Here is a 26,187-nt window from a genome sequence, read left to right on the forward strand (position 1 = left end):
GCGAGGTTGTGCTTCACTTAGATATATTCAAGTCTCAGAAAGTCCTGACGGCTTTTCTGGGGCCGTCATTACTTGGGCGGACTTTGATGGTCAAGGCCAGAGGGGAGACTGACTCACTGACGCTGTCCAGCTAGGCGACATTGAAAGCTGCAGAGCTGCGGTCGGGCCGGGCTGTAAAATACTTCCTGGTATCTTCTTTTTTCTCCGTCTTTAAAACTTTTTGAAGTAAACAGTTTCTTCAAATGTTGTGGTGCCTAGGGTCCTGCCAAGTAAAGTCTACCTGCTGTTTCAAGTGAATGTCCTCTTAGGGAGGCCCGCAGTGGGCAGCGGTGAATAAAGGCAGAGTAAAAGGAGTCAGACTTTCCCTACACTGGGAGATTTTACTTACCCAATTTTAACTCAGCTTCCTAAGTAGGAAATCATAGACTCTTGGTGTCTTAGGTCAGAAGGAGTCATAGGTGTGAGTCTCATGCTGTCACTTGGTAGGTGAAGATCCAGTTCCTCTAGTACCCTTTTTAAGAATTAAAGAGACTTTTCTTAAAAACTGCACAAACTGCCAGTTTTTTTAGCAAGTCTCATAAAGATACCCATTCTGAGGTAACCGGAATGTGATTGTGATTGCAGGTCCAGGGCAAGAGAGGGGCTCTGAGGCTGTGCTGAAGGATTTTCCATTACTTGTGTTGGTGGACAGAAGTAACACACAAAACATGTAGCAGATTTGCTGGGATTTTGGTGACTTTTCCACAGTTGTTAGGTGATCATGTTTCATCTCTTCAGAATGCTGTCCTCCTGAATATGGCAAGAATTATGATGAACTATGTCATTTTAATAGTTTTGGTTACTTTATGTAATCCAGATTGTACTGAGTTTTTTTCTGTTGTTGTTTTCTCTTTTTTGTTTTTAGTTGTGGTGCTGGGGATTATATCCATGGCCTGCAGCATGCTATGCAAATATTGTACCACTGAACTTCTCTGGCTATAGATCATAATTTTTTTATTACAAGAAACATAGTTTTATATTCAGAAATGGTTTTAACCCATGTTAAAGTAATAGTGATGGCAATCAATGATGTAAAATTGTCACAAATTTTTATTTTTAACCGTATTTTCTTGTGTCCAAAATTTTTTGTATTTTTAAAAAAATCATCAACAGATACTTTGCTTCAGATTATTTTTGTGATCACTTTATCAGTGTGTAATTTACTTACCATACAATTCACCAATGTAAAGTGTACATTTCAGTGTTTCTCAGCGCCCTGACACTTGTGCACCCACCACCACCATCAATTTTAAGACATTTTCATCATATAAAAGAAACCCTGTGTCTACAGCAGTCATTCCTTTCTCCCCATCCCATCCCTGCCGTCCGTAGCCCTGGGCCATCCTTAATTTAATTCATCTATTCTGGCATCTCATGTAAGTGGAATCGTATAATTTATTGTCTTTGGTTACTAGCTGTGTTTAAGATTATTTTGAGGAAAGAAGCCATATTGATGCATTAAGTAAAAGATTACAACTCTAGTTAGGGTATCTGTTGTATCGTGGCTATAAAGAAAAGCATTACATTCTATTTTTAATGATAAAATAATTACAGTAGGATTTTGGCTTTTTAATTTAATTACTACTTTTCATTTGCTTTTGTTTCCAAGGAATATTTGGGAAGCTTAGCATTGCACAAGATGACCCTGAAGACTGAACTGCTTGCCCATTCTTATCTTTCCTTAAAAGCTTGCTCAGGGAGATGTTTTGCTGGGTGCTGTTTGTTCTTAGAGTAACCGCTCAGAGCATCCAGATAAGAAGTCCTCCCCCTGCAGCTGGCTGGCTGCGCAGGGTGTGCACCGAGCAGGAGTAGCCCTGGGCGCCGTGCTTCTCTGCTGGAGCTCCAGAGAGGTTATCAACCCATGTGTTAGTGGAAGATTAGAGTACAGTCTGCGGCGGTTTTGCATGTGTGCTAGAGTGTGTGCATGTGTGTGTGCACGCATGCGTGCATGAGTGTTGAATTCATCAGAGCTGAGTGCTTTTTCAGTTAATTACTTTATCAGGAATTAGACTGCTTCTAAAGCTAATACTTGATTAGGTTTCAGATGAAGAGTTCTTAGTACAGCTTGCCCATGGTCAAGCCTTTTCTAAGGAAAATGAATGAATGTAGCTTTCAATGTGTTAAACTTAGCTGGTTTACTTTGCAAATCTCTTGAAACTCCTGTTTGAAATTTATACTAAAACAGTGACTGGGAAAGCACTAGTCAGTGTTCTTGTTCCCACCCCCATGCTGTGAAATTCCCTTCTGCTAATTGATCCTTGAAGGCTGCACAGAAACCCTTCCCTCCCCTGCTTCCTCCAGCCTAATGTGTTGTGTCCCTTAGAGAAGCATTTTTACATCCAGATCAGATTCTGCCCTGTATGATTCTCATGTGTATTTGTTTCCCTTCGCAAAGAAATCAGGAATACTCTTGTATTTTCCCGCAGAGCCCATGCAGTCTGCACTAGGCAGGTTTATGCTGGGTTGCGCAGATGTGAATGTCTTGAGGGAATCTTCTCCCATAATTTGAAAAACAACCTTTGAGAGTGGAAGCATTGCCCAGTTTGCCTACCACAAAAATGAAGCACGTCAGCCACAAACGCAGAACACTTCTTGATGTTTGTGTGCGCGTCATCCCTGGAGTGTGAGTGTCAGGGTGGTGGCAGGCCACACTCGGCAGCGTCCCGCCTGTCCCCAGCAGAGGACCGCTTTGGCCCTGCCGTGAGTGGGTACAAGAGCTTGCTGTGGAGTCACAAACAGTGCTCTCCTCCTCTTTTCCACCTCTTCCTAAGACCTCAGTCCTGGATTGGTGGGAGGAAACCTTTTGGAAAATTTAAGGAAGAGCTCAGATTTAAAAGGACACCAGAGTCCATTATTCCATAGCCCGTGAAAATGGAAGCCTCTCCTAGTGTTAGAGGCAGTAAGAAAGGGTCTTTTTTTTCCTTCAAAAGCTATTGCTATAAATATTGGATATATCTAAGCAGCAAACATTTAATTTTCAAAGTATTGACACCTAACAGAATATTCCATTACTATGCAAATGCAATATAAGTGATATAGTTTCCAGTTTTTAAAAAATTGATGTTATTTTATATGTACTTTAAAGAATATTTTCGCATTGTATTATTATTAAAACATAATTCATCATATTATTATTAAGGCCTGACTGTTTCTGTTTGGTTTCTGATATCCATGACCCTGGTCTTTTTGGGCACCTTCTTCCCCTTGTTAGCATCGTGCAGTGCTCTGAAGTGGTTATTTGGTATTTTCTGAGCTGAATTAACAGCTTACTAATAATGACATGCAGTAAGGTTAGAAAGGATGTTCTTATACTCTAAAAATAACACTTGCTAGTGAGATACGGAATACTGGGGTTCAAGGCAGCTAGACAGGGAACCCATGGAGAGCATGAGTTTACTGTGGAACAGTGTAGGCGTCCACACGCTGTTTTAAATGTGTCCATGTGGTTTTGTGTCTGTTATCTCACTTGAATTCTCTTAGCAGTCTGAAGGCGTGGCATCCCCATTTCAGAACTGGGGAGCCTGAGGCTCAGAGCGGCTCTGCGAATGTTCTGGTCTCAGGCACCAGCAGAGGGGCCGATCTGCTCCGTCTGCCGCCTCTCCTCCGTGCTTGTCAGACCTCAGCCCCGCTGTGCATGCCAGGCCTCCAGCGGGCCCAGCTGTGGCTCTCTTCTTCACCTGGGGCTGCTCGGGTGATTCTTCTCATCTGCTAACAAGTTAGGTTTGAAGGATTCCCATGTCCTGCTTGGCTGCGTTACCCAGCACTCGCACTGCTGCATTGACATCCGATCTGGCCTGTACCCTTCATAACACTTCCGCATCTTACACTGCTTTGTTTGTTTGTGGGTATATGTACTGTCCGCTTTTCCTCAGCGGGGTCTAATGTTTGGACTTGAGTTCTCGATCACTCTAGTTTTCATTCAGACCTAACGCAATGTCTGGGGCATTTTGGCGCTCAGTCCGCATTTGTTAAGGGAGGAGCTGTGACAGAAGAGGGCGAGAGTGAAGACTGAGACTCTAGACACCAGTTTCTAGCTTCCTTTCACTGGATGGTTTAGTAGAGCACATAGAAAAGCCTGATAAAGCTGGATGTGACGCTCACACTTGCAATCTCTGCACTCTGGGAGGTGAGGCAGGAGGATCACAAATTGACCCCACCCTGGGGCAACTTAGCAAGATCCTATCTCAAAATAAAGAATAACAGAAAAGGACTGGAGATGTGCTCAGTGTAAAAGCCCTAGGCTCCTTCCTGGTACTGCTAGAAGGAAGAGACAGAGAGAGGGAGATAATTTTGATAAGCAAATGGAACTCCTGTTGGAATAAAAGGATGCCAACACTTGTTATACCTCTTAGTGCTAACTGCAAGACTCCCAAATTAAAGGCTGATTAAGTTGAGTACAAAATCATGGGAGTTGGGGTTGCCTAGTTAACGCAGTGAGTTCACTTTGATGTAACTGCAGATGGTTGCGAGAAATCCGTAAGACCAGAAAAGAAACTGCATTGCGTACTTGCAGTGCTTGTCCAGGTATCGGTAGGGTTTAAGACTGTCTCTCTGAGCCGGCGTTCCAGTGTGCAGTCACGGAGATGTCAGGCAGCCATAGCCAGGGCGCAGGATGTCCTGCCATATTGTCTGGAGACTTCTCTTGAGCAAAGTTCACTCTATGTGTTTGAGTGTACATATATGTTTATACGTGTATGATTATGAGAATTGGAACCTTTTAGCTACAAACCTTACCAGTTTATGGTGTTCAGAGGAAATCTGTTCAGTGCAGAGTAAGATGTGCCCCTGTATTTCACAAATTGGTCATTTTTGATACCAGCCTTTCATTAATTAGAGTACTGTAGGGAAGAGCTGCTCATTCTGTCTGTTACCCCATCTTTGTTAAGACCATTGTGAACAAATCCACAATGATTCTGGTTGATAATGAGGCGGGGAATTTAAAAATATGTGTATAGTGAAGATGATTAAAGATTAGATCCATTTAACATTAAAAAAATCTTGGATTTTATTTGCTGGAGAATTCATGTTTCTTTATCTTTTTATTCTAGTCCTAAAGAATATTCTTACATATAATAAAGAATTTCCATTTGATGTTCAGCCTGTCCCATTAAGGTAAAAATTTTAAAAACCATCCATATTTTACTCCTTGTTTTGCTAGTTTATGCCTGTGTTCAGACACTTGTTTTTGTGTGCCAGTGTTGGTGTCATTGGTGTGACTGGTATCACTGATAGCAATGATATCATTGATATCCACATGGGTATCAGTATATTGGCTTTTTAAAAAAATAATCACCATCGTGCCTTGAGAAATGATAATCTCTGACACTTCACGAGTACATTAAACTGGTTGCTCACTAATTTTCCTATCCTTTTTCCTGTAGAAAAATTTTAGCACCTGGTGAAGAAGAGAATTTAGAATTTGAAGAAGATGAGGAAGAGGGCGGCGCTGGAGCAGGGTCTCAGGATTCCTTTCCCCCTAGAGTCCCCGGTGGGTACTCATGTGAAGAATACGCTACTTAATCCAGGGGCAAGGTGGTTGGGATTTACCTTGGATTCTTGCTGGGGAATAACCCCACCAGAGCCCATGCCGGTCCTGTGTAGCTTTCCATGGGTTACAGTTTGCCGTAGCTGTGGTGTGAAAGTACCTTTCTGTCTTTGTCAAGGGAGCCTAAGCAATCCGCATGCTCAGAGATGCCTGAGGAGAAGTTGTAAATTGTAGTGAATGTTAAGAGCTCTTACAGAAAGAGCTCACAAGAACGCAATCAGCAAAGGAAAGGCACAGGGCTGGAGTCCAGAGGAAACCGGGAGTCCCTGGGGCGGACCAAACCTGGCACCTCTGGAGAGGGCAGCGCTGTCTCCTAGGCAGCTCCTTGTGCTTATGGGCTGTTGCCCTCATCTTGTCTGACAAGTGAAGAAACCTCTCTTACCTATGGAAGATCGCAGTGACCATTTCCCTCTCTGTAAGTGACTCAGGCAGGCATCTGGGTAAATGTTTTCTCTCTCCCAGTTACAGCTTCAGTGTGTTGTGTTTCTGTGTAGTGCCCAGTTTTTGTTGCTAGCAACCAGCTGCCTTTGGGAAATGCAGCTGTAAATCTGTGATGCACTTGAACCAACCTGTATTGCATGTTTCCGTGCGATGTGCATGTCATCCAGGTATTTTGATCCTGCAGGTAACAGTCCAGCATTTCCCCTACTCCTTGGGGAAGAGGTGCCTGGATGTAAGTGGCACGGGCATGGACAGACAGGTGGCTCGGTGTCTGGCCCCTAGCAGTCCAGATAGGGTGCTCACCTGTGTTCATTCATGAGGCTGGATGGGTGAAGAAGGTGTGGCATGACAAACCCCTGGGGGTGCTGCATGACAGTGACCACCTCCCAGACCACAGGAGGCACGTGGCCCAGGCAGTGGCCGTGCTCCTGCCTGTCAGGTCTCCTTGCCACAGGCCATTATTCCAGTCTGCTTTGGTCTATGAAGAGAAGTGCATTTTTCTTTAGTTCATCGTTATTTTAGGAAAGTTCAAGATTGCCAAGGCACAGAAATAAATAACTGGCATGCTTTCCTGACTCAGCGGTCTTTACTGCCTTTGCAGACTGTACCGCAGCACGTGCAGCTGCAGCTGTATAAACACCCACCTACCTGGCCATTTGCTTCCTTGCCGTAGCTCCATGGCAAACGCAGCCCTTAGAACAGCAGAGCTAAGTCATGAGACGCAGAGGTGTGCTCTGTATGTGGCTGGGGCTGCCGAGTTGAATTAAATCCACTGGCTGTATACAGTTAAATGCAAGTTCAGTTGAGATTTTTGTGCTCTGGTATGGTATTTGCTGTTTCATTTTAGAGATACAAGAAGCTCACTGAACCCTTTTAGTGTGCATTTTTCTCCTCTCAGAGTAAGAAAGAGAATGTGTCGTTTAATTGACTGTACTTGGTTCGGAACCATGCTGTCCTGGGCTGTGAGAGTTACTGGAAAAAACTTGTAAAATTCTAGTCATTGAAAGTGACATCAGGAGGGAAGGCAGGGAAGACTGAAGAGGAATCAGCTTGTTTGGTGTGTGCCAGCTCCCACGATCAGTGTACTGTGTACAGCACTGAAATATTCGTAAACACTGAAAAACAGAACAGAAGGGGCTGGAGGTTTAGCTCAGCCGCATAGGCACCTGCCTTGCAAGCAGGCAGTCGTGAGTTCGATCCCTGGTACCGATAAAAAGGAAAAAGACAAAAAAAGAAACAAAACAAAAAAACAGAAATGACATTGCACAGCAAGAGAACATGTAACCTTTAACTTAATCATATAGAGGAAAAGTTTGTTTGTTTCTCTGAGGGAGGACTCAGGGTTTCAGTGATGACTAAGCTGTGCCCACATTATTATGCAGTTTGGATCTAGGATAATGACTTTTTATTGCCTGTATTACCATGAGTTTGAGGCCAGCCTGGACTACACAGTGAGACCTTGTCTCAAAAAACAACAAAACGAAACAAAACTTGCTAATAATGTTTAAGACTTAATTGAAGACTCTTTTTGCATCTGTTGACAAGATTACAAACATTTTTCTCCTCGTCTGCTAATGTGAACTACCTTGATACATGTGCTAAGCTAACCACATGTTCTAGAAAGTAGTCCCTGGTTTGTGGAGATTTTTCTGATCCAGTCTGTAATGTTGCTGGCATCCCAATTTGCCCAGCCATCCGAAGATCTCAAACACGCAAACTGCCTTTGTGATGTCGTGTGACATTCTCTGTGGCAATGTGAGTTTCGTCTGACAGAACAGGACAAAGAGAAGACAAATGGACTGAAAAGGCCTAACTAAATATAACTGGTAAACTTCAAATGACGCTCTTTATCACAGCAACTAAAGGATGTGTTGATCTGACTGAATCTCTGAGACTGCAGGACAGCAAACTATTTAAAAAGCATCTTCCTGACCCTACCAAATGCTGAGATGTAAAGCCTGTCGCATGTCCACAGGTACAAGGACACCATAGCTATTCTGTGGTTATTTATAACTGGCTTCCTTGACCTACCGGAAGTAGGTAGTGGTAGCCTGACTTTTCCTTGATTGAACTTGAATTAATGTCTACTTTAGGGTGATGAGATGTGGAAATGTACGTCACTGTTGTGTACAAAATACATCTGTAAAGAGCAGCGTGCAGGAGGCTTGCAGGCCAGACTGCATTGTGCTTGCCTGGTTACGGGTTGAGAGCAGGTAGAATATTTCCATGTTTGCTGACAGTATTTACTGTGAAACTGTTGACAGAGCTGGCTTTTACTGGGGCTTCCTTGTTGCCAGGTACTTTATTACCACGGCTGCCCTCAGAGCCGGGCATGACACTGCTCACCATCAGAATCGAGAAGATTGGCCTGAAGGACGCCGGGCAGTGCATCGATCCTTACATTACAGTCAGCGTAAAGGGTAACGAGTTGGGTTTTCCCTCTCACATTACTCCTAACTTACCGCACTTTTTTGAGGCATGTGTTGAATCTATGACAACTCATTTTAATTCACTTCACAATGAGGCAGAATTTCTGCAAGAAATATCGCTCCATCACTAACCATTCTGACGCGTTTACTGAAAAGAGTTTCCTTTTCCATTTTTGTAACTGGCACCCTTGCTTTGGAGATTGTCTGTCTTTTGTTCTCTTCAGATTTACTGTGACAGCCTTTTCTTTGGCATGCACGCTTTCATGAGCCCTGTCTGCGGTATGCGGCAGCTCCCTTCCTTGCCAGGAGTTGGTCTGTGTTTGTGTGTGACAAGGCTCCATTCTCTCCCTGTCCCCCATCTCCCCGCCCCAGCCTCTAGCTTGTCTTGCTGTTCTTCTGACTCTGGGGTGCTGACCAGAACCACACAGTCTCCCTGCCAAGGGCTTCTGCCCTGTGAAGGTTGTCAAGCCCTTACCTCCTTGGCTGAGCCCTGTGCTCTGTCTTCCCAGCCTCCTGTTCCTGAGGCTTCTGACCCCAGGCCCATGGGAGCACCAGGCCTTCATTAGTGAGGACAGCTAAGCAGGTGCAGCCCAGCAGCATCTAGGCCACGTGGGCCCTGGGCACCACTGCCGTACTGAGGAGGTGACGGGCATCTGCTTGGTACTTGCCCTCACCCTCTCTGGTGCAGCAGTGCACTCATCCCAGAAGAGAGAGGCCAGCGCTTACACTCTTTTGTTGCTGCTGAACATATTTCTACATCACTGAAGTTTTTTTAAAAAATAGTTACTGGTTGCCAGGTCTGTAATCCCAACTGCTCAGGCAGCTAAAGCAGCAGGATTACTTGAGCCCAGGGGTTTGAGACTGGCCTAGGAAAGACAGTGAAACCTGAGCTAAAATTTAAAAACACAAAACAAGTCATTCCATTATCCAGAAATAACTGCGCAATGCAAATGTGTTACTTTATTCTGTATTTGGAGGCAAATCAGGAAACATCGCAGCTGAAGTTAACTGGAGAGAACTTTTTTCAGTCCTAGAAATAAGCGCAGACCCATAGGAGAAAAAGGTGTTCAGCCATAGAGCAAACGTGACTGCACTGTGCTGCGATGCTGACTTCTGGCATTGCCTCTTGGCTAAGACGACACTACAGGAGGTGCTCGGCTCCATGCTCTCTGCTGGCTGTTGGCAGAGCCCTGTAACCCAGTTGGAAATGTGTGCTATAGTACACAGGAGCACTTCATGGTGATGCAGTGCATGCTGAGCTGCTTTTGCCCAGCTGCTGAACTGGGCCATGCCTGGAAGGGCGGAAATAGGCCATTGGGCTAACTTAAGTGCCCTGAGACACCTCTGTAACGAACAGTATATGAACACCGAACGGTATATGAACACCGAGCAGTCTTGAAGGGAGACCGTATATTGATTAACTGGGATTCCTGATCCTGGACATTACAACCTACACGATGAGTTAGTGTCCTTCTTCTACCAGTTACATGGTAACTGTAACCAGAACTTCGGTGGTGTACGTGACTTTTTTTTTTGTCTTTTTTTTTTTTTTTTTTTTTGTCTTTTTGAGACAGGGTCTCTCTTTGCAGTTCAGGCTGGCCTTGAGCTCACTTTGTAGCCTAGACTGGTCTGGAACTCACAGCGATCCTCCTGCCTCAGCCTCCTGAGTGCTGGGATTACAGGCGTGAGCCACCACGCCTGGCCATGACATTTTACTTATTGATGAAAGATTCTGCTGGAGGTCTCATGTCCATTTTTGGTTCTTGACTTAAATATAACAAGGAAATTCTGAAAATGTTAATTTAAAGCTCTTTCCAAGTCATGCACGTGATCAATATTAGAAATTAGGGCCAGAGCTACATTTTCACAAATCATGTGCACTGCAGGTTTTTGTTGCACCAGAAGTGGGGGGCTGTCCTGCAGGGGCATCAGCTCTTAACCATGCAGACCGTGCTGTGTCTGCCTCCTGCTCTACACTCATCGGGCCAGCCAGGGTGTGCTCCCTACTCCAGAAGTCTCCTGCCCTGACCCATGCAGTTTCCTGCACACCAGCAGCAAGTTCTCCAGGAGCCCCTGCAGGCCTCTGTGGTTTCTTGACACTCCTCAGTGTGTGGCTGCAAGCGTCCCAACATAGAAACCTGTTTCTCTCTAGATCTGAATGGCATAGATTTGACGCCTGTGCAGGACACGCCTGTAGCTTCAAGAAAGGAGGACACATATGTCCATTTCAACATGGACATCGAGCTGCAGAAGCATGTGGAGAAGCTGACCAAAGGTATCTGTGGGATGTGGGGTTTTGATCAGCTAGCACACTCTGGTGTATGAGCACAGTGTGGAGCGGTGCGGCACAGGTCGTGCCTGACCCATCTGTGTCCCCTGGGTGTCAGGAGACACTGGCTTGAGAAAGTTGAATCTGTACTTTGTAAAAATGTAGGAACTAGGAATCATGTGATCCAATTGTACAGTCGCCCTGGAAATGCTCTTTGATATGAGATTTCATTGCCTTTTACAGCAAGTGGGAAGTCTCTTCACATTGACAGCGGGGCAGAGGGCACTTCTGCAGGTCCCCACGGCCTCACTGGCCTGTCCTGGGGCTGCTGGCCCTAGCAGGTCATTGTTGGGAAGCTGGGCGAAGACAGTACACGTTTCTGAAGCGCCCAGATTACGTTTCCGTGTTCAGTGTTCACTAGAGTGCAGTGCTGCTGCCGGCCACCCTCATGTTTACTTGGAAAAATTAGAACTGGATAAATAGTTCGAATCCCAGCCTCAAAAATACTGAATATGGAGATTTTTGTTGGAGGAGAAAGAGATGCTTCAGTGTAAGAAACTGTCTAATGCCTGTTGCTTGCAGTACACAGTGCTTTGGGCTCTGCTGAGCTGTGACACCTTCACGTTCCTCTTCTTGTATTTGATGTCTGTACTCCTTAGTGACTGTGCTTACGCAAGTAACTGACCTCGGGTCAACCTGGCTCAGAGACCTGTGCTGTGCTTGTACAGCAAGGTGGTGCGGTCGAAGCAGCACTTGGACCCAGCAGTTTGGGGCTGCCACACTAGGTTAGAGTCGCAACACCACACCACACTGGATACAGGTCACTTTGTCAAATCCTGCCTGTCCCTCTGTTCCCTGCGGTGGTAAGTGAGAATGCTTGGATCCAGGAGGACAAGCGGGCCATGGTTCACCAGCTTGTGTGTTTCACCCCTCAGGTGCAGCCGTCTTCTTTGAATTCAAGCACTACAAGCCCAAGAAGAGGTTCACCAGCACCAAGTGCTTCGCCTTCATGGAGATGGATGAGATCAAACCCGGGCCGATTGTAATTGAACTGTAAGTGGCATGTGGATGGCTGAGCGCTGCTCTCAGGTGTCCTCCCAGCCCTGCTTCCCTGTTGGATGATCTTGCAGATCAGTCACCACGTATTCTAAACAATGCTCTCTTTTGTGGTTACAGCTACAAGAAACCCACCGACTTTAAAAGAAAAAAATTACAGTTATTGACCAAGAAACCACTTTATCTTCACCTGCATCAAACTTTGCACAAGGACTGATCCTCACCTGAGTACCCTGGAACTCCTGTGAATCTTACCAGCCAGTAGCAAGCGCCACAGCTCTGTAGGATCTTCACTCTCTTGGGCAGGAAGTGGGCTGTGCCCACCCAGCAGGCCAGTGAGTACCTGGCATGGCCGCAGTTTGGAACCGAGTCTGGCGTGGTGCAGAGCAAGTCTCCTTTGGACCTAGGCTTACTGTAGGTGCCGGACCATGCTCTTCTCTATTGATTGTGTGATCCATAGTCTGTTTTATAATTCACCTCGGATCCTACCCGGCTTCCCAGAACAGTGCAGCTGTGGGAGGCGTGCTCATCTTCAGACCCCACACAGCAACAAGAATGTGCTTGAGTTTACACACCTGCTCCCTGGGGCCGGGCTGTGTAGAGTGCCCCCCCCCCCAGTGGGACGGGCTGCTGGACTTCCGGCTCTGACGTCCTGTATGGAATAGCGTGCCTTGCCCAGATCAGTGTCCCCAAGTGGTGGCTGTGATTTCTTTTCCCAGAGAACCAGATTATTTTTCTGAAAATGACATATTTTAATCGTGTTGATCACCTGTTTTACATCACAGTTATTTTTTCTGATGATTTTAGAGTTAACATTGGAAGCATCTCAGAATAAACACCTTTTTAGATGGGTTTACAGTGTCTTAAGTGATGTCATCTGAAAATAACTGTGTCTAGTAGAAATGAAATACTGCAGGAATAAATGCTGCTTATCTGACAAGTGATTGTGAAACTTCAAACCTGCATACCTTTTCTTAGTGATGAGTATGGATAATCAGCAGACGTTTTAATTTTTTTTAATATCAATAGCTAGGATTGCCATTGATCTCCTGTTTAGATATACTGGCATTTATCCATATGAAAATGCATAGGTCAGCAGTTTTTCAGTTTTGACAGTTCACATTACTTTTAAGAGGCATAAATGAAACTTGCATAGAACACATGAGGGTAATACTAGACACACAACATTGAAATTTTGATATTCACTATTTTAAACCCATGGTGCGTAAGGGTGCAGTTGTGGTTCCTGCCTGTTTTATGCTGGTGTCGGGGCCCTGGTCATACCGTTCAGCGTGTTTGCCTCCGACTGAGGTGACCGTGGCCCATCTGCCTCAGAGCTCTGCTCCATTCTGGTGTCCATGTGGCTACCTCCACTCACTGGGTGGGTGCTGACCAAATGGAAGGGCATGAAAGAATTCTTAGCCCACTTCAGCCTTTTAGAGTTAACATTGGAAGCATCTCAGAATAAACACCTTTTTAGATGGGTTTACAGTGTTTATCAGATAAACTTATTAAGAAACCACTTTATCAAATCAACTTATTAAGGCCAGATTAAGATAAAGTGGTTTCTTGGTCAATAACTGTAACTTTCATCTTGCCTGGATAAAAGGCAACCACCACAGTGATTCAGTCCACAGTACCTCCAGGGCATGAACAACTGGCCTTAAGTTGATTTTTTTCACTCAGTTCTTAAACTCTCAAGTGTCCGATCCACAGGCTGTGGGCTCCTCGGGGTGGGGCCAGAGTCATCCCTGTTGTCTCCACACGCCCTCTGAGGAGCATGGTGCAGTCTCTGCCCTGTGGGGTCCTCACTTCCTTTGGTTTGATGTTGCTGAGACCTAAAAACATAAGCTTGGAAACCCACTATTAAAATGTAGCCCAATGGCCGTCTCATGCTCCTTCATTGTGGGCTGCAAGGCACAGTGCAGGGCAGGGCTGGTTCCTGCACAGTTGAACATGCAGGGTGGGGCGAGGGCAGCATGTGCTCAGCAGACGGCGAGATGGCCAATGGTGAGCATGCACCACCGGGAACCAGAACTGGCACTCCAGCAGGGGCAGTCAGCCCAGGGTGCACCTTCAGCTAGGCATGGTAGCAGGGAATCCCAGGAGCAGCCAGGAACTGAATTCCCAGGTCCTGAGGAGGCGCTGCTGAGGGTGGGTTGCTTGGCCCCCTGGGCTTTGCCTACCCTGGCATCCTTGGCCACATGGGGGCGCAGTGGGTGAAGGCGGCTATGAGAACAGGCTGGCCCTGACTGCTGAGCCTTCTGAAGCCTCCAGAGCTGGCTGCCAGTGGGAGGCAGTATGAAGTACCCATAGGGCTTTGCATAGGAGGGTAATTCCGAATAAAAATGTAGATTTACCCCAAGTGATACGTTTTGAAAAAAAATTTCCGGGCCTGCTTCCCGGTCGCACACTGTACAGGCTATCTAGAAGTGGAAGTGGACTTCTGTGTCCTGAAGAGGTTGACAGATCACATTCAGAGGGCACATTGGTGATTCTGTGCCACTGTGCTTGGGTTGAAGACGGCCAATGGTGCTGCTGGCGTCCGTGTTCTCTTGACATCAATTGAGATGGAGGCTGGTGGATGGCGTTCTTTTCCTGAAGGATTCCTTCGTCACCTTTGAGCTGAGTCTTCCTGACTTCAGGGGCCTCACCTTTCCAAGTACTATCTCAGGCAGTGTGAATGGATGTGTGTGTGTGTGTGTGTGTACATGAGGTAGAGGTCTGTATCACAGAGAGACAGCTGTGAGGTGGGCTCTGGGCTCCCCAAAGTCATCCCGAAACAAGGGAAAGGAGTGTCCCAGTAAACCAAAGCTCAAGGAGCCTTGTATAATCCCAGCTTTCCCTGGAGCCTAAGCTTAACATTAAATGTACGGTTTACACTACTGTGCTCCACAAGCGTTTTGGATCAGAAATGTTTTTTTTTTGAGATAGTGTGTCATTATATAGTTTATACTGGTGTAGACTCAGTGTGGTAGCACAGGCTGGCCTTGAACTCACTCCTGCCTGCTTCCTGAGCTGGGATTACAGGTGTGTGCCACCACATCCAGCTTAGATCTCTAAACTCTCGGAAAAACCAACAGCAGGAGAAACATTGGAGACCTTGGTTCCCCACACCCGGCATCCCCATCAAGTGCCACTGGGGAACCAGACAGACCAATAACACCTTGTGCAGGTGGAGGGTTCACTGTGAGTTTCAAACAAACATAAATTTCTTTTGTTTACAAAAAGCGCCTCCTGGGCCGGGGATTTAGCTCAGTGTATAAGCTCCTGCCTGGCAAGCAGGAGGTTGAGAGTACCCCGGTACCAAAAAAAAAAAAAAAAATGCCTCCTATTATTAGAGATCAGATGGAAAGATTGTAAACCCTTCCCTTTTGACATGAAAATAAGTCTCTGAAGCAAAAAGTAAAAGCAGTATTTAGTGTTTTTTTTTTTCCTTTTTCTCTTTAGTATATTGTTTTATAGCTCAGAAGCAAGGCTTTGAGCATCTTATGGCCTAAGTTTGGAATCAGCTCACTATCTGATTAGTTGTAAGTTATTTTCTAGGCTTACTCTTAGGTCAGCAAACAAACCAGTAGCATTGATTCAGAAAGCTCTTTTAAAAACTACTGTGCTTAGTGTTTGCAGAGCGAAGCCTCAGAATTGTGCAGTGTAGTGACAGGTCCCCGAATGGTGTGGCAGGCTCACCTGCAGCTTCGGAGACGTCAGGGGTTGATGCTGACAACCTCGGGGCAGGACCTGCCAGGACAGAATGGAGCTCAGCCCACAGCTGCGCAGCTGACCGCAAGCAGGGTAGAAGCCTCACGCTCCTCAATCACTTTTTCTCAGGTTATGTTATTATATTCTTCCCATGTTTTGGTTCCTGTTCCTTGAAAGTCAGTTGTAGGATATGAGAAAGAGAAGACACGCATTTTATAAAGAAATTTACTTTTACAATCATGACACAACTTTGTTGTACTCCTTAATGCAATCAAGGTAAAAGGAAAATAATAGAGCCTGAGGTCAAACGATCGTTGTTTCTACTGTAAATTCTCACTCTTGCGCCCAGCAGTCACCGGTGGGGTCAGGGGTCACGGGCTTCCCCCGGAGTGACGCAGCCTGCAAGCGCGGCACCTCCAGTCCAGGGAGCCAGAGTTCCAACAGCTCTCACAGCAAGCAATGAGCCAGTGGAGGCTGGGAGTATTAACAAACAAGTTTTTATTAGCTATTACTACAAAGGGCATCGGCAGAGCGGGAGGGGATAAGGGGTGATCTTTGAATAAACATCTTTTATCTTTAAGTAACAGTCTTTTCAACCAGGATGGGGCAGGAGGGGTAAAGCTTATAAATACCACTACTTTGTATTCAGCTGGTATACTAAACATCGGTCATGGAAATACATTTCTTAAAGCATTTCCACAGGAAATAGTCATTTTGATGACATTCTGAATCATTTTACACTGACCTATGCTATATTAACTAAAACACAGGGATCGTTATTGCACATTTCAGTTGGAAGGTCACTCGAGCTTAAGAGGCAATTTTTAGAGAGGAAGATGAGTCTTCTGAATTGTTTGGCTCAAAAATGTGCACTGCTCAAGGGAGCTTAGTACTAAAAACCTTTTAAAATGAACTCCACAGCCAATAAAAACCTTGGCCCTCTGAGTAGTGGGGCCATTAAGGGCTCTGCCTCAGAGCCTGGGCAGGTTCCTGGCTGCTTGTCGACGAGGCTGGGGCCTCTCTGGGCCCTGAGACCTGGGGCTCCTCTGTGGCAGGCGGCGGTGTGTAGTCCTGGGGCCCGGCAGGCGGTGGTGGGTAGTCCTGGGGCCCAGAGGGTGGTGGTGGCATTCGAGGAGCAGGAATGAAATACTCTCGGGGGCCCAGCGGGCCTGGAGGCCTGAATGGCACAGGTCCTGGCAAGAACTCGCGGGGGTGCAGCGGCAGGTCGCGGCGTCCAGGCAGGATGCCAGGCGCGTACTCTCTTAAGCCCAGTGGTGGGCCCATGCAAGGGACTGGAAAGCAAGAGGGACATGCGGACACATCCTGAGGAGCAGCCCAGGTCTGCTCAAAGCGTTTCCCTTCCCCTGAGCCAGGAAGCCGAGTGATGCACTGGACTTCACAGATAAGGAAAACTGAGGCTCAGTATGGCTCAACCACAGCCTGACCCTCCCTTCTCCCAATGCCACACGCCCATGGCGGCCCGGGTGACCACCCCGGTGGGACTGGCACTTCGGCTCTGCGGGAAGGGCCCTCTGGTCCAAGCAGCTGTGGAGGCTGCACTGGGCTCAGAGTGCTGGGCGTCTGGAGGGCTGCAGCTGCCGAGCAGGACAGGAGAGGAGAGGACAGGGTAGGCTGTGGTGCCAGCCCAAGTGTCCTACCGTACCGAATGGTGGCGGTGGCCTAGGAGGCATCGGCCGAGGCCCAAAGGGCCTGCAGAGCGGTGGTGGTGGCGGCGGCCCATAGCCCACGAGGGGCGGCATGGGGCCTCCCAGGAACGGGGGCCCTGGATAGGCTGGGGGCCCCTTCGCGGCCATGCTCACCTGCAAACAGAAGCAGGCCCAGTTCCGAGCTCGGCAGTGACACCGGGTGCCCATCCCGAGAGGAGTCAAGGGATCCCCGGACCCTGCTGGCCCCCAGGTGAGCAGCACACCACGCAGCGAGCATGGCCACCACGCTGTCCCCACTCGCGTGCGGAGAGATGAGCTCCGGAGGTGCCAGCGGGGCACTGCGCCAGCTTGCTGCACTCCTGCCAGCACGAGCGTGGCCCTGGGCACGACAGGGGTGACACAAGGGCTCCCGGGGTCCGGGGGTCCCTGGGAAGAACAGGGAGCTGCCTCAGCCAGTGACACTGCACTGCACAGGGAGGGGCTGGCGGAGATGCCTGTGCCTGGGCTGACCAGAAGGCAGGCCAGGGAGCTCTGACTATCGCAGGTGGCCCCATGCGGTGCGAAGGCTGCCGAGGTGGCAGCATCAGGACCAGGAGGCACAGCAGCCTGGGCCACCAGGGGGCTGGATTCTCGGGTCCCTGGAACCAGCTTCCCACTCCCGGCAGAGCCAACACCCACCTCATTGCAATCATTGCAAGGGGTCTGCCTAGCACACACCCTGAGGACCCTCACAGCTGCTCCCAAAAAACAAGAACACGCGAGTGTGGCAATGCACACTGGTCATCCCGAACTCGGGAGGCTGAGGCAGGAGGACTGCTAGGGAACTGCAGGTCGGCTCTGAGTACTGTGAGGTCAAGGCCAGCTTGAGCTGCATAAGGAAACCCTGACTCAAAATAAGTACCAAACAAAAGACACAAGGCAGGGGCGTGAGGTGTGCTTTGCCCCAGCACTCAGCACGTGGCCCAAGCCTTAGCAAAGGCCCGAGTTAGATGGTGACCGAGACAGCGGGGGTCGCCACAGCCAGGCCAGCTGGAGAACAGAGGGGAAGCCAAGGGCGTATGGAGCAGCGCGGGCACAGGCATGGGCCTCAGGCTCACCTTGCCATCGTCCATGTCCTTCGCCGGGGAGGAGCCGCGGGAGCTGCTGTTGGCCACAGGGCCAGGGCCGGGATCTGGGGGCAGAGAAGGCACTCAGAGGACTCTCCAGGACGAGGACAAGGACAGCGATGGGAAGAGGCCATGAGCATGCCCTCGGAAGTGCCCTCAGGGACATGGCAGAGCCCTGAGGACTGGCCCTGGAAGGAGCAGAGGCCCGTGGGAGGAGGGAGGCCAGGGAGCCCTTGAGCGGGAGCCAGAGGTGCCCGGCTCACTGAGGGGGTCAAGTGTGGGTGTGGGGGGGAGTCAAAGGAGGCCTCTGAGTCTGTGGGGCTCCACCTGGTCAGCACTTCGAGGACCTGGGGAGCTGGGAAGGCTGCTCTGCGGCAGCCCCAGCCAGAGGCGGAGGCTGCTTTAGGTCTCAGGCTGTGGAGGAGGAAAACAGGGACGAGGAAGACAGAGCCCGCACTCGAAGGCCACGCGCTTTGGGAGCAGCACACGGAACCAGCAACACACGGACCTGCCTAGCTCGGGAGCAGGCCCTGGTGGCCCGGAGTTGAGAGGTGAAGAAAGTGCGCCCACTCACTGAACACTGTGCAGAGAGGGAGAGGGCGACACCGCGGCCTCCGCCATGCCCCAGCCAGAGAGGGTTGGGAGTGACGGGGTGGGGTGGGCCACGGCTCCCAGGACCCTGCTCCCACACTGCAATCGGGGTGGGTCCGCACACGGCCCTAAGCCTGGGCTCTATCTATACCAGAGCTCAGGGAACAGTGCCCAAGGCAAGGCAGCACGGTGTCCCTGAGTCCAGGCTGCGAGGCCCCGGACAGGCTCACCGAAGTCAGCTCTCGGAATGTCACGGCGTGCAAAGTTCAAGCTCGCAGAGGGCGGCCGTCCAGGGGGCTCTGCGCCTGGGGGCGGGGAGCACTCACCACCGCTCACAGGGGACTGGCCAAAGGAGCCGTTCTGGCTCAGGGGACCTGCGGCGACAACACACGTGCTGGTTACCCCTTCTCTGCAGTGGCTAAGTTTCCCAAGTCGCACTCAGAAGGACAGAGCGCCCACCTCTGTGGGGCGCGTTCTGTACTCCAGGCCAGTCGGGCATCGGCTTGATGATCACAGGCTCCTCTTGAAACATGGCCAGCTTCTGGGTCATCTCCACCAACCTGCAAACAGACAGAGTGGGGTTGGGGGTGACCATAGCCACCCTGAGCGGGCTGAAACGTGGGCGCCACGCATCGCGCCCCGCGCTGCTAACCTCTGCCGCAGGTTGACGGCCTGCCGCTTCTCCTCTGCAATCAGGCGCTCCGCATTGCGGGCTTTGAGCTGTGGAGACAGAGGGGCCAGCTCAGCACAGTGGCTGAGTCAAGCTGAAGAGAGTGAGGCGAGGAGGAGGCTCTTACCCAGTTCTCGTGGGCTTTTTTCTCATGAGTAGCAAGCTGCAAGACAACAGAGCAAGACGCAGGTTGAGGGACAAGTCACCGGGGCCGCAGCCCTCCATGAGGTCTGTGTGGGGGATTAACAGATGCTGTCACCACAGCGCACTCTATTTCTTACCTGGTTTTTAAATGAGCGCTCTGTTTTCTGTAATTCTTCCTCCATTTCATGGATTCTCTGCCTAAAAATAATACTTAGCAGTTAGAACCAAATAAATTCTGAAACACTCTAACCATGTCTGACCTTTAAAGACTTAATCATACAGAAACATTTCATAACCTGATGAGTGCAGTGTGAGCCTCAGTTTCCTGATTTTTCATTAATGCCTAGAGATTATGAGTTGACAACTTGTAAATTTCCTTAACTGTCCTTGCAATAACATTCTCAAAATAATCTGGTTAAGGGTACCTTCCCCATAAAGGTTTTCCCCTCAGGGGCTGGGGATTCAGCTCAGTGGCATAAGCATCTGCCTTGCAAGCAGGCGGTCATGAGTTTGATCCCCGTTACCGATAAAAAAAAAAGTTTTTCCCCTCAAGTTATAGCCACAAGAAATGACCCAAAATGCTGCCCCTGGTCTGTCGGGGCACCTAGACTCTGGTGGGTGTAGACGTGTGACAGAAGCAGGCCGCTTTCCTAAAAATGGGCACATAACACATCTGCAAAGGAGCTTCGCAGTTAACAAGCTTCTGTCTGTTAATGTAGAACCCCTCCCCGTGTGAGTTAAACACATTCCATTCTGGGACTGCTCATGCTTCTGTGCCCATCTCTTCTATGTAACGAAGCAACTCAGCCCAGTTCCTCTGTCTCGGACGCCACACTCACTTGTAGACTTTCACTTCCTCTGTGGCCAGCACCACCTTCTCATCCGCAGCCGACAGCCGCTGGTCTCGCTGCTGCTGTTCAAATTCCTCCTGGCTCAACTTCCTAGGAGAATGGCAGCTGCCAGGGGCGAGCTCGGCCCACAGGCCACTTCCCCACCCAGCAGCAGGCACAGGGTCTCAGGAGGGAAGTCAAGCTCCAGGCTCTGGGCCATTTGTTTGTGTTCTTATGTTCTCTCACCTCTCCTTGTAATTGTCTAATCAGCAAACAGAACAATCTAAGAGCACAGCACGCGCCAGGCTCTAGCTGCCTGTGGGGGAGATGAGTGTACCCCGAGGGAAGCCAGGAGTGTCCAGCAGAGCTGCTGGGAAAGCAATAGGCGGAGTCCTCCCCCCCTTCCCCCATGCTGTCTGGGAAGAGCTGTTCCTCTAGACCTAGGCCATGATAAGCACACAAGCAAGGCCGAATGGGTGGACGGGAGCCTTGGCCCCAGCCAGAAAGCGAAATGTGGGCCCCAGAGGCCAGTGCTGCCCTCCTTCAACCCACACATTGAGGACAATGCCAAAGATGCTGAACTGAGCCCTCGACAAATCCCTAGGCTTTAAGAAACAAGCAGTGGAGCTGAGGCTACAGAGGCAGGGACGCTGGGCCCAACTGCTAGCTGGATGATGGTGACGGCGGACAGGCAGGAGCAGCCTCAGGTCGCCATCACAGGAAACCAGCAGCACCCTGGGCCCCTAGTTTCCTCTATGATCACTGCACATCGAAGCTGCTAGGCAATCAGAAGTGACAGGAATGGCCAGCATGAGACACTGGGCAAAATCTCTCGGACTCACTTCTGCAGCTCCATCTCCTTCTGCTGGTACAGCTCGTTCAGGATCTCCACCTTCTGCTGCAGCGTCCTACACTCCTCCTCCAGCCCGGCCTTGGCTGCCTGCAACGTGCCACAGTCCTCATCCAGCTTCTTGATCTGGTCTGGGAGGTGAGACACGTCACCAAGGGCACCGCCAAAGACACAGAACCAGGCTCCCAGCACCCCTGCCTCATTCATGCCGGCACTCAGCCTGACCACCATGTGGCCAGGGATTTACCTTCCAGGTCACATTTGGCAGACAGGGAGGCTCTCAGTTTCACTTGCAGCAGTTTGAGATCCTTCTGAAGCACGGATATTGCGGTACGTGTCTGAAAATTGTGAGGGAGAGGCACTGGCTTGAAAGTGAGGCACAGTCAGGACTCATGGGCCCCTGGTGGGCTCTGTGAAGGGACTCACCCGGGAGACATCCATCAGCTGGTGCATTCGAGCCTTCAGCTTACTCTCCTCACCTACAAAGAGAACAAGTGTGGCTGTGTCTTCCTGTGCCGTTTCTAACACTGTTGTCTTGACTTCCACAAAACTAAACTAATGCTCATCAAACTAATGCTCATCAAAATGTAAAGAAAAACAATCCACCAACAGAACTGACAAACTGACTTTTAAGACAACTGCACCCTTAGATTTTGTGAGCTCCTGCCAAGACAGCATGCCACATGGTCTAGGGGGAGCTGGCCGGCGTGGGTCCAGACTCGCACCCTGAGCACCCTCTGCAGCTGGGGCGGCACCCTGACCACTTTCCTCATCTCAGACCCTGCTGCTCTCCAGCCTCTGCCCTCACAGCCTGGGCTCTGGCTCCCCCATCCCCACACTCTAGGTGACCCTGGCCAAGTGCCTGAGAACCACAGAACAGCAGAGGCCGTGAGTGCGGACCCGAGTGTCATCTCCAGGAAGCTGAGAAAGTTTCTTCTCTGGCACAGAGGCCGACACAAAGGCAAAGGCTCCAGCGTACACATCTAGTTCTCAAGGGGTGGAAAAGCAGCTTTCCCCGCTTGCCTGCTTCTACTGCACCCCAGTGACCCAGACATAAGTACGAATTATTCAGGTAAAGCTGGAAACCGACCACACGTGCAGGGCCAGGGCATGGCTGGCCCAAGAACAAAGAGTCCATGGGGTTGCCATGTGAAGAAGCTGCCTCAGCCCAGAGATCACCAAGCCCCAAGACAATCTGAACAGTGGGCTGCTAGGACAACAGGGTGTCACGTGACATTAAGTTGCTAAAAGGTATAAATAAACGCCCCTGCAGTGAGGGGCCAGTTCCTTTCTTCCCATCAGGAGGGTAAGGGCTCCACCTGACCCCAGATTTGTCTGTCTATTTTCTCATCCTCTTGTGGTCCTTCACAATAAGAACCTAAAGAGCTGAATGGGTCTGTTGGGGCAAGAAGAAACTCAGCTGAGAAGCAGCATCCATGTATAGAATTAAAGACAAAAATGCGTAGGAGACTGAGATAGAAGATTTGCTGTGGGTTTGAGGGCAGTGTGGGCTACACAGTGAGTTCAAGGCCAGCCACTACATAGAGACCTTGTCTAAAATAACAATAAAGAGAAGAACACAAAAAAAGGCCCTTGAAGGGCTGGGGATTTAGCTCAGTGGCACAAGCACCTGCCTGGTGAGTGCATAGTCATGAGTTTGATCCCTGGTTTAAAAAAAAAAAGGGCCCTTGGGCTAGGGCCAGTCTTACCTCCCACCTCTCCATTGGCTAATTCACCTGGCTCACATCTGCCTGGACCTGGACCCTCAGATTCTGTTCCACTCTCCAACTGATTTAGCTGCATGATGCAGTTGGTCAGAGCCTAGCAGAGAAGCGAGCGGCAGTTAAGAGCCTCTCCATCCTCACAGTGGGTTTGTTTCCCGAGTGTTCACGAACAGGCTAGGTCGGCCGGGGTAACTTACACCGATGCTATCATCCTTATCAGTAAGAGTGGCTTCCAGATCCATCTGAGACTTCTCCAAGGTCCTGATTCGCTCGCTGAGTTCAGCATGCAACTTCTTCTGGTCTTCAACTTCCTGCTGTAGCTGAAAGTCACATGCAAGGGTCCCTGTGGACTGGGGATTCCACAGAGGCACAGGACCATGCAAGTGGGATGGGGAAGCCGGAGTCGTGTCCCTCCTTGTCCCATCGCAGAGGCTAAGACTTGGTTCAGGACTGCAGAGCATGGCTTCCACCCTGAGCTGTCAAGGAAGCTGACCCCATCCATCAAGTCCTTCTGAAAAATGCCTGCTGACTCAAATGCCTGACTTCCAGATGGCACACATGAGCATGTATTGCTAGGGCTTAACATATTCTGGCATGAATATGGCATGAACCGCTGCAGGGCATGCGGGACTGTCCATACCACCTAATGGGACTATCCTGTGTGTCTATCAGGAACATAACCCATTCAAATGGGAGCTGCCGGCAGCTAGCCGTGGGATTTCTGGCCTCATTGTGTGTGTGTTGATCACAGATCCCTGATCTAACCTTCCTATGGACAATGTGAGGCAGTAATTGTTAGAGGCGGCTTAGAAAAGCCTTAAATCTGAGGTTGAAAAAGCCAACCCCTGGCCTTGCTGACGCCAAACTAATGACCGGTGTCTAACAAGACAAGCGCCAAGAACTGCCATCAATGTACAGAACCGAAAATCCACGAGCGACACAAAAGGCACCTGTGCCCTCAATAATGTACAAGCTGGGGAGGACAGACTCAATGCACCCCAACTTGCTGCAGGGGCCTGCATAAGCAGCTCCTCATGAGAAAAGATGACAGCGCTAAAGTCACTGGTTTTGCACCCACTCTGACCAGACAGTTACCTGCATTTTCTTCTTCTTCAGCCTTGTGTTTTCTTCCTGAACCTGGTGGCACTCAGACTTCACCTTCTCCTCACGCAACTTGGCTTCATTCAGGGCGACCTGAACCTAATACAGAACACGACAGTTCATGAGCCGTGCCAGTGAGGGGCCCGTAGCCTACACGTTAATCATGCATGGTCTCTGCCTTTCACGGCTCTCAGCACTCGTCAGGTCACCACTGCTCGATGCAGCTGAGTCGCAATACTGACACCGGCAGGGAGTGTGGGCAGCCTTACCTCGGAAAATTCTGAGGCATTCATTGAAATAACCTCCTTTAGCTTCTCCAAAGATTTCTGATTTTCCAGTATCTGCCACAGAAGCAAGGAACACACAGAACACATTAGCACTGTGGGAGAAACACTGATACATATGCTAAAGAACAAAAACATTACTACAATGTACCCCAAACTACCCACTATGTTTTAGGTAAAATTGGGATTAAACGTGGTCTGGGGAAAAAAATCAGCTTAAAGAGCTGACAGAAAAAACTGAAGTCAAGAGTTTTATGGCACCCTCAAGCTTCGGGGTGACCACGCAACATAGTATAAAGAAATGTTCAAGCAAACCACGGAAGATGAACAGCTTTTTCTGGTGGCAGGAAAACAACCCCAAAAGGGCTGGAGATTTAGCTCAGCAGCATAAGTGCCTGCCCGCCAAGCGCGGGGTCATGAGTTCAACCCCTGGCACCAAAAAAAAAAAAAAAAAAAAGCTCCAAGATGACTTTAAACATGTTCTTGTCTGAATTAAAAATGGTAAGAATGCTGGGTATGGTGGACACCTGTAATCCCAGCACTCAAGAGGCTGAGGCAGGAGAGGAGAGTTTAAGGCCAGCCTAGGCTACAAAGTGAGTTCACAGCCAGCCTGAACTGCATAACAAAACCCAGTCTCAAAAAGACAAAAACAAAACAAAACAACAGAAAAAAAGTATTTCTGGGGGAATAGAAAAATCTCATGTGCAGAATTTCTCAATATTTATGACAATACTGGCTCAAGGGGTGACCCTAACCCACCATTCTTTTAACTGCAGGTTGTGTATAATAACTTCCTGCCAAAGAGCATGGTGCAAAAAGGACTGAAAATGGGCAATTCACCAGGTCTGTGCTGAGCAAAGGACCAGGCCACACAGGAGGCGGGAAGCATGAGAACTCTCCTCACTACATTTACGCTTAGGGGATTTGCAGACTATTCAAAAGGTACAGAGTTTACTGTGAAATAAAACCAGTGTACAAAGACCACTCAACTGGACCAGTTTCTTAGTGACTCTGTGTGTTCTGGAGGACACACCTATGAAATTATCCAAGATTCAGGATCAAAATGCTTCCCATGCCTATAAAAACATCCTACTGGGTTAGTACTAAAAAAATCCCACAAAAATCCCACAAAATCCCAGGCATGTTCAGTTCTGTTATTCCTAATCTTATGGAGTTAACAGCATGGGAACAGTTCAACTGATTTACAAAACAGCTAAAAATACACCTGTAGTAACACATAGCAGCAGAACTCACCAAATCTTGATTTTCCATGTTTCGTTTCCTCTCAGATTCTAACATAACACGAAGAGTTTTTGCCGTATCATCCAGCAATTCATTGCTTTCTTCAAGCACCTTGATTTTATCCTACAAGAAAAGAGATTAAAAGTAACAATACGTGTTAATGCTTGCTTTTGTTTTTAAACTATAATCCCAAAAAGAGAAGTACTTTTACCTTGTATTTAATTGCTTCATCAGAGAGAATCATATTTTGTTTCTTTGCCTCCTGAATAAGCCTCTTTGATTCCTTGATCTATGTAAAAAACACATTCAGAACTAAGTAACAGAAGTAACTGTGCTAGTAAAACCTTGTTCCAAAGAAGCGAACAGAGCGTTCGCTTTACACATGATGGTGTGTAAGATCTGGAGGGCTCAGAGGAAATGATGAAGCGAGAACACAGGCCTTCAAAATACCGTAATAACTGAGCTACACCACAGACACGCTAGAGGAGGGCCGGTGAGAC

The 26,187-nt window shown here is 48.8% G+C and overlaps 2 protein-coding genes across 7 annotated transcripts in view; one reads left to right on the top strand and one right to left on the bottom strand.

The window, feature by feature from the left end:
• Aida (axin interactor, dorsalization associated) overlaps positions 1 to 12,631 on the top strand; it is a 28,980-nt gene extending 16,349 nt beyond the window's left edge. For both annotated transcript variants that reach the window (XM_005008678.4, XM_063236682.1), the window contains exons 5-10: positions 5,088 to 5,151; positions 5,421 to 5,527; positions 8,323 to 8,445; positions 10,607 to 10,729; positions 11,659 to 11,776; positions 11,900 to 12,631. In XM_005008678.4, coding sequence (XP_005008735.1) covers positions 5,088 to 5,151; positions 5,421 to 5,527; positions 8,323 to 8,445; positions 10,607 to 10,729; positions 11,659 to 11,776; positions 11,900 to 11,996 — 632 coding nt within the window. In that variant the 3' untranslated portion in view covers positions 11,997 to 12,631. The remainder of the gene's footprint in view (positions 1 to 5,087; positions 5,152 to 5,420; positions 5,528 to 8,322; positions 8,446 to 10,606; positions 10,730 to 11,658; positions 11,777 to 11,899) is intronic.
• Positions 12,632 to 15,689: 3,058 nt separating this feature from the next.
• Positions 15,690 to 26,187, bottom strand: part of Mia3 (MIA SH3 domain ER export factor 3) — a 35,603-nt gene continuing 25,105 nt past the window's right edge. For 4 of the 5 annotated variants that reach the window (XM_013157496.3, XM_063236676.1, XM_013157494.3 and 1 more), the window contains 18 exons: positions 25,899 to 25,976; positions 25,700 to 25,810; positions 24,431 to 24,502; positions 24,156 to 24,260; positions 23,258 to 23,380; positions 23,046 to 23,157; positions 21,763 to 21,815; positions 21,584 to 21,674; positions 21,329 to 21,467; positions 20,496 to 20,597; positions 19,794 to 19,854; positions 19,640 to 19,675; positions 19,495 to 19,562; positions 19,302 to 19,402; positions 19,073 to 19,216; positions 18,243 to 18,316; positions 17,142 to 17,298; positions 15,690 to 16,770 (listed from right to left, as the gene is read on the bottom strand). In XM_013157496.3, coding sequence (XP_013012950.2) covers positions 16,436 to 16,770; positions 17,142 to 17,298; positions 18,243 to 18,316; positions 19,073 to 19,216; positions 19,302 to 19,402; positions 19,495 to 19,562; positions 19,640 to 19,675; positions 19,794 to 19,854; positions 20,496 to 20,597; positions 21,329 to 21,467; positions 21,584 to 21,674; positions 21,763 to 21,815; positions 23,046 to 23,157; positions 23,258 to 23,380; positions 24,156 to 24,260; positions 24,431 to 24,502; positions 25,700 to 25,810; positions 25,899 to 25,976 — 1,962 coding nt within the window. In that variant the 3' untranslated portion in view covers positions 15,690 to 16,435. Of the gene's footprint in view, positions 16,771 to 17,141; positions 17,572 to 18,242; positions 18,317 to 19,072; positions 19,217 to 19,301; positions 19,403 to 19,494; positions 19,563 to 19,639; positions 19,676 to 19,793; positions 19,855 to 20,495; positions 20,598 to 21,328; positions 21,468 to 21,583; positions 21,675 to 21,762; positions 21,816 to 23,045; positions 23,158 to 23,257; positions 23,381 to 24,155; positions 24,261 to 24,430; positions 24,503 to 25,699; positions 25,811 to 25,898; positions 25,977 to 26,187 lie in introns of all 5 variants that reach the window. The other variant, XM_063236677.1, reaches the window with a different exon arrangement.

Source organism: Cavia porcellus, unplaced genomic scaffold (genome assembly GCF_034190915.1).
Source record: "Cavia porcellus strain 051 isolate PalLab524CR breed Dunkin Hartley unplaced genomic scaffold, mCavPor4.1 scaffold_26, whole genome shotgun sequence".
Classification (NCBI taxonomy): domain Eukaryota; kingdom Metazoa; phylum Chordata; class Mammalia; order Rodentia; family Caviidae; genus Cavia; species Cavia porcellus.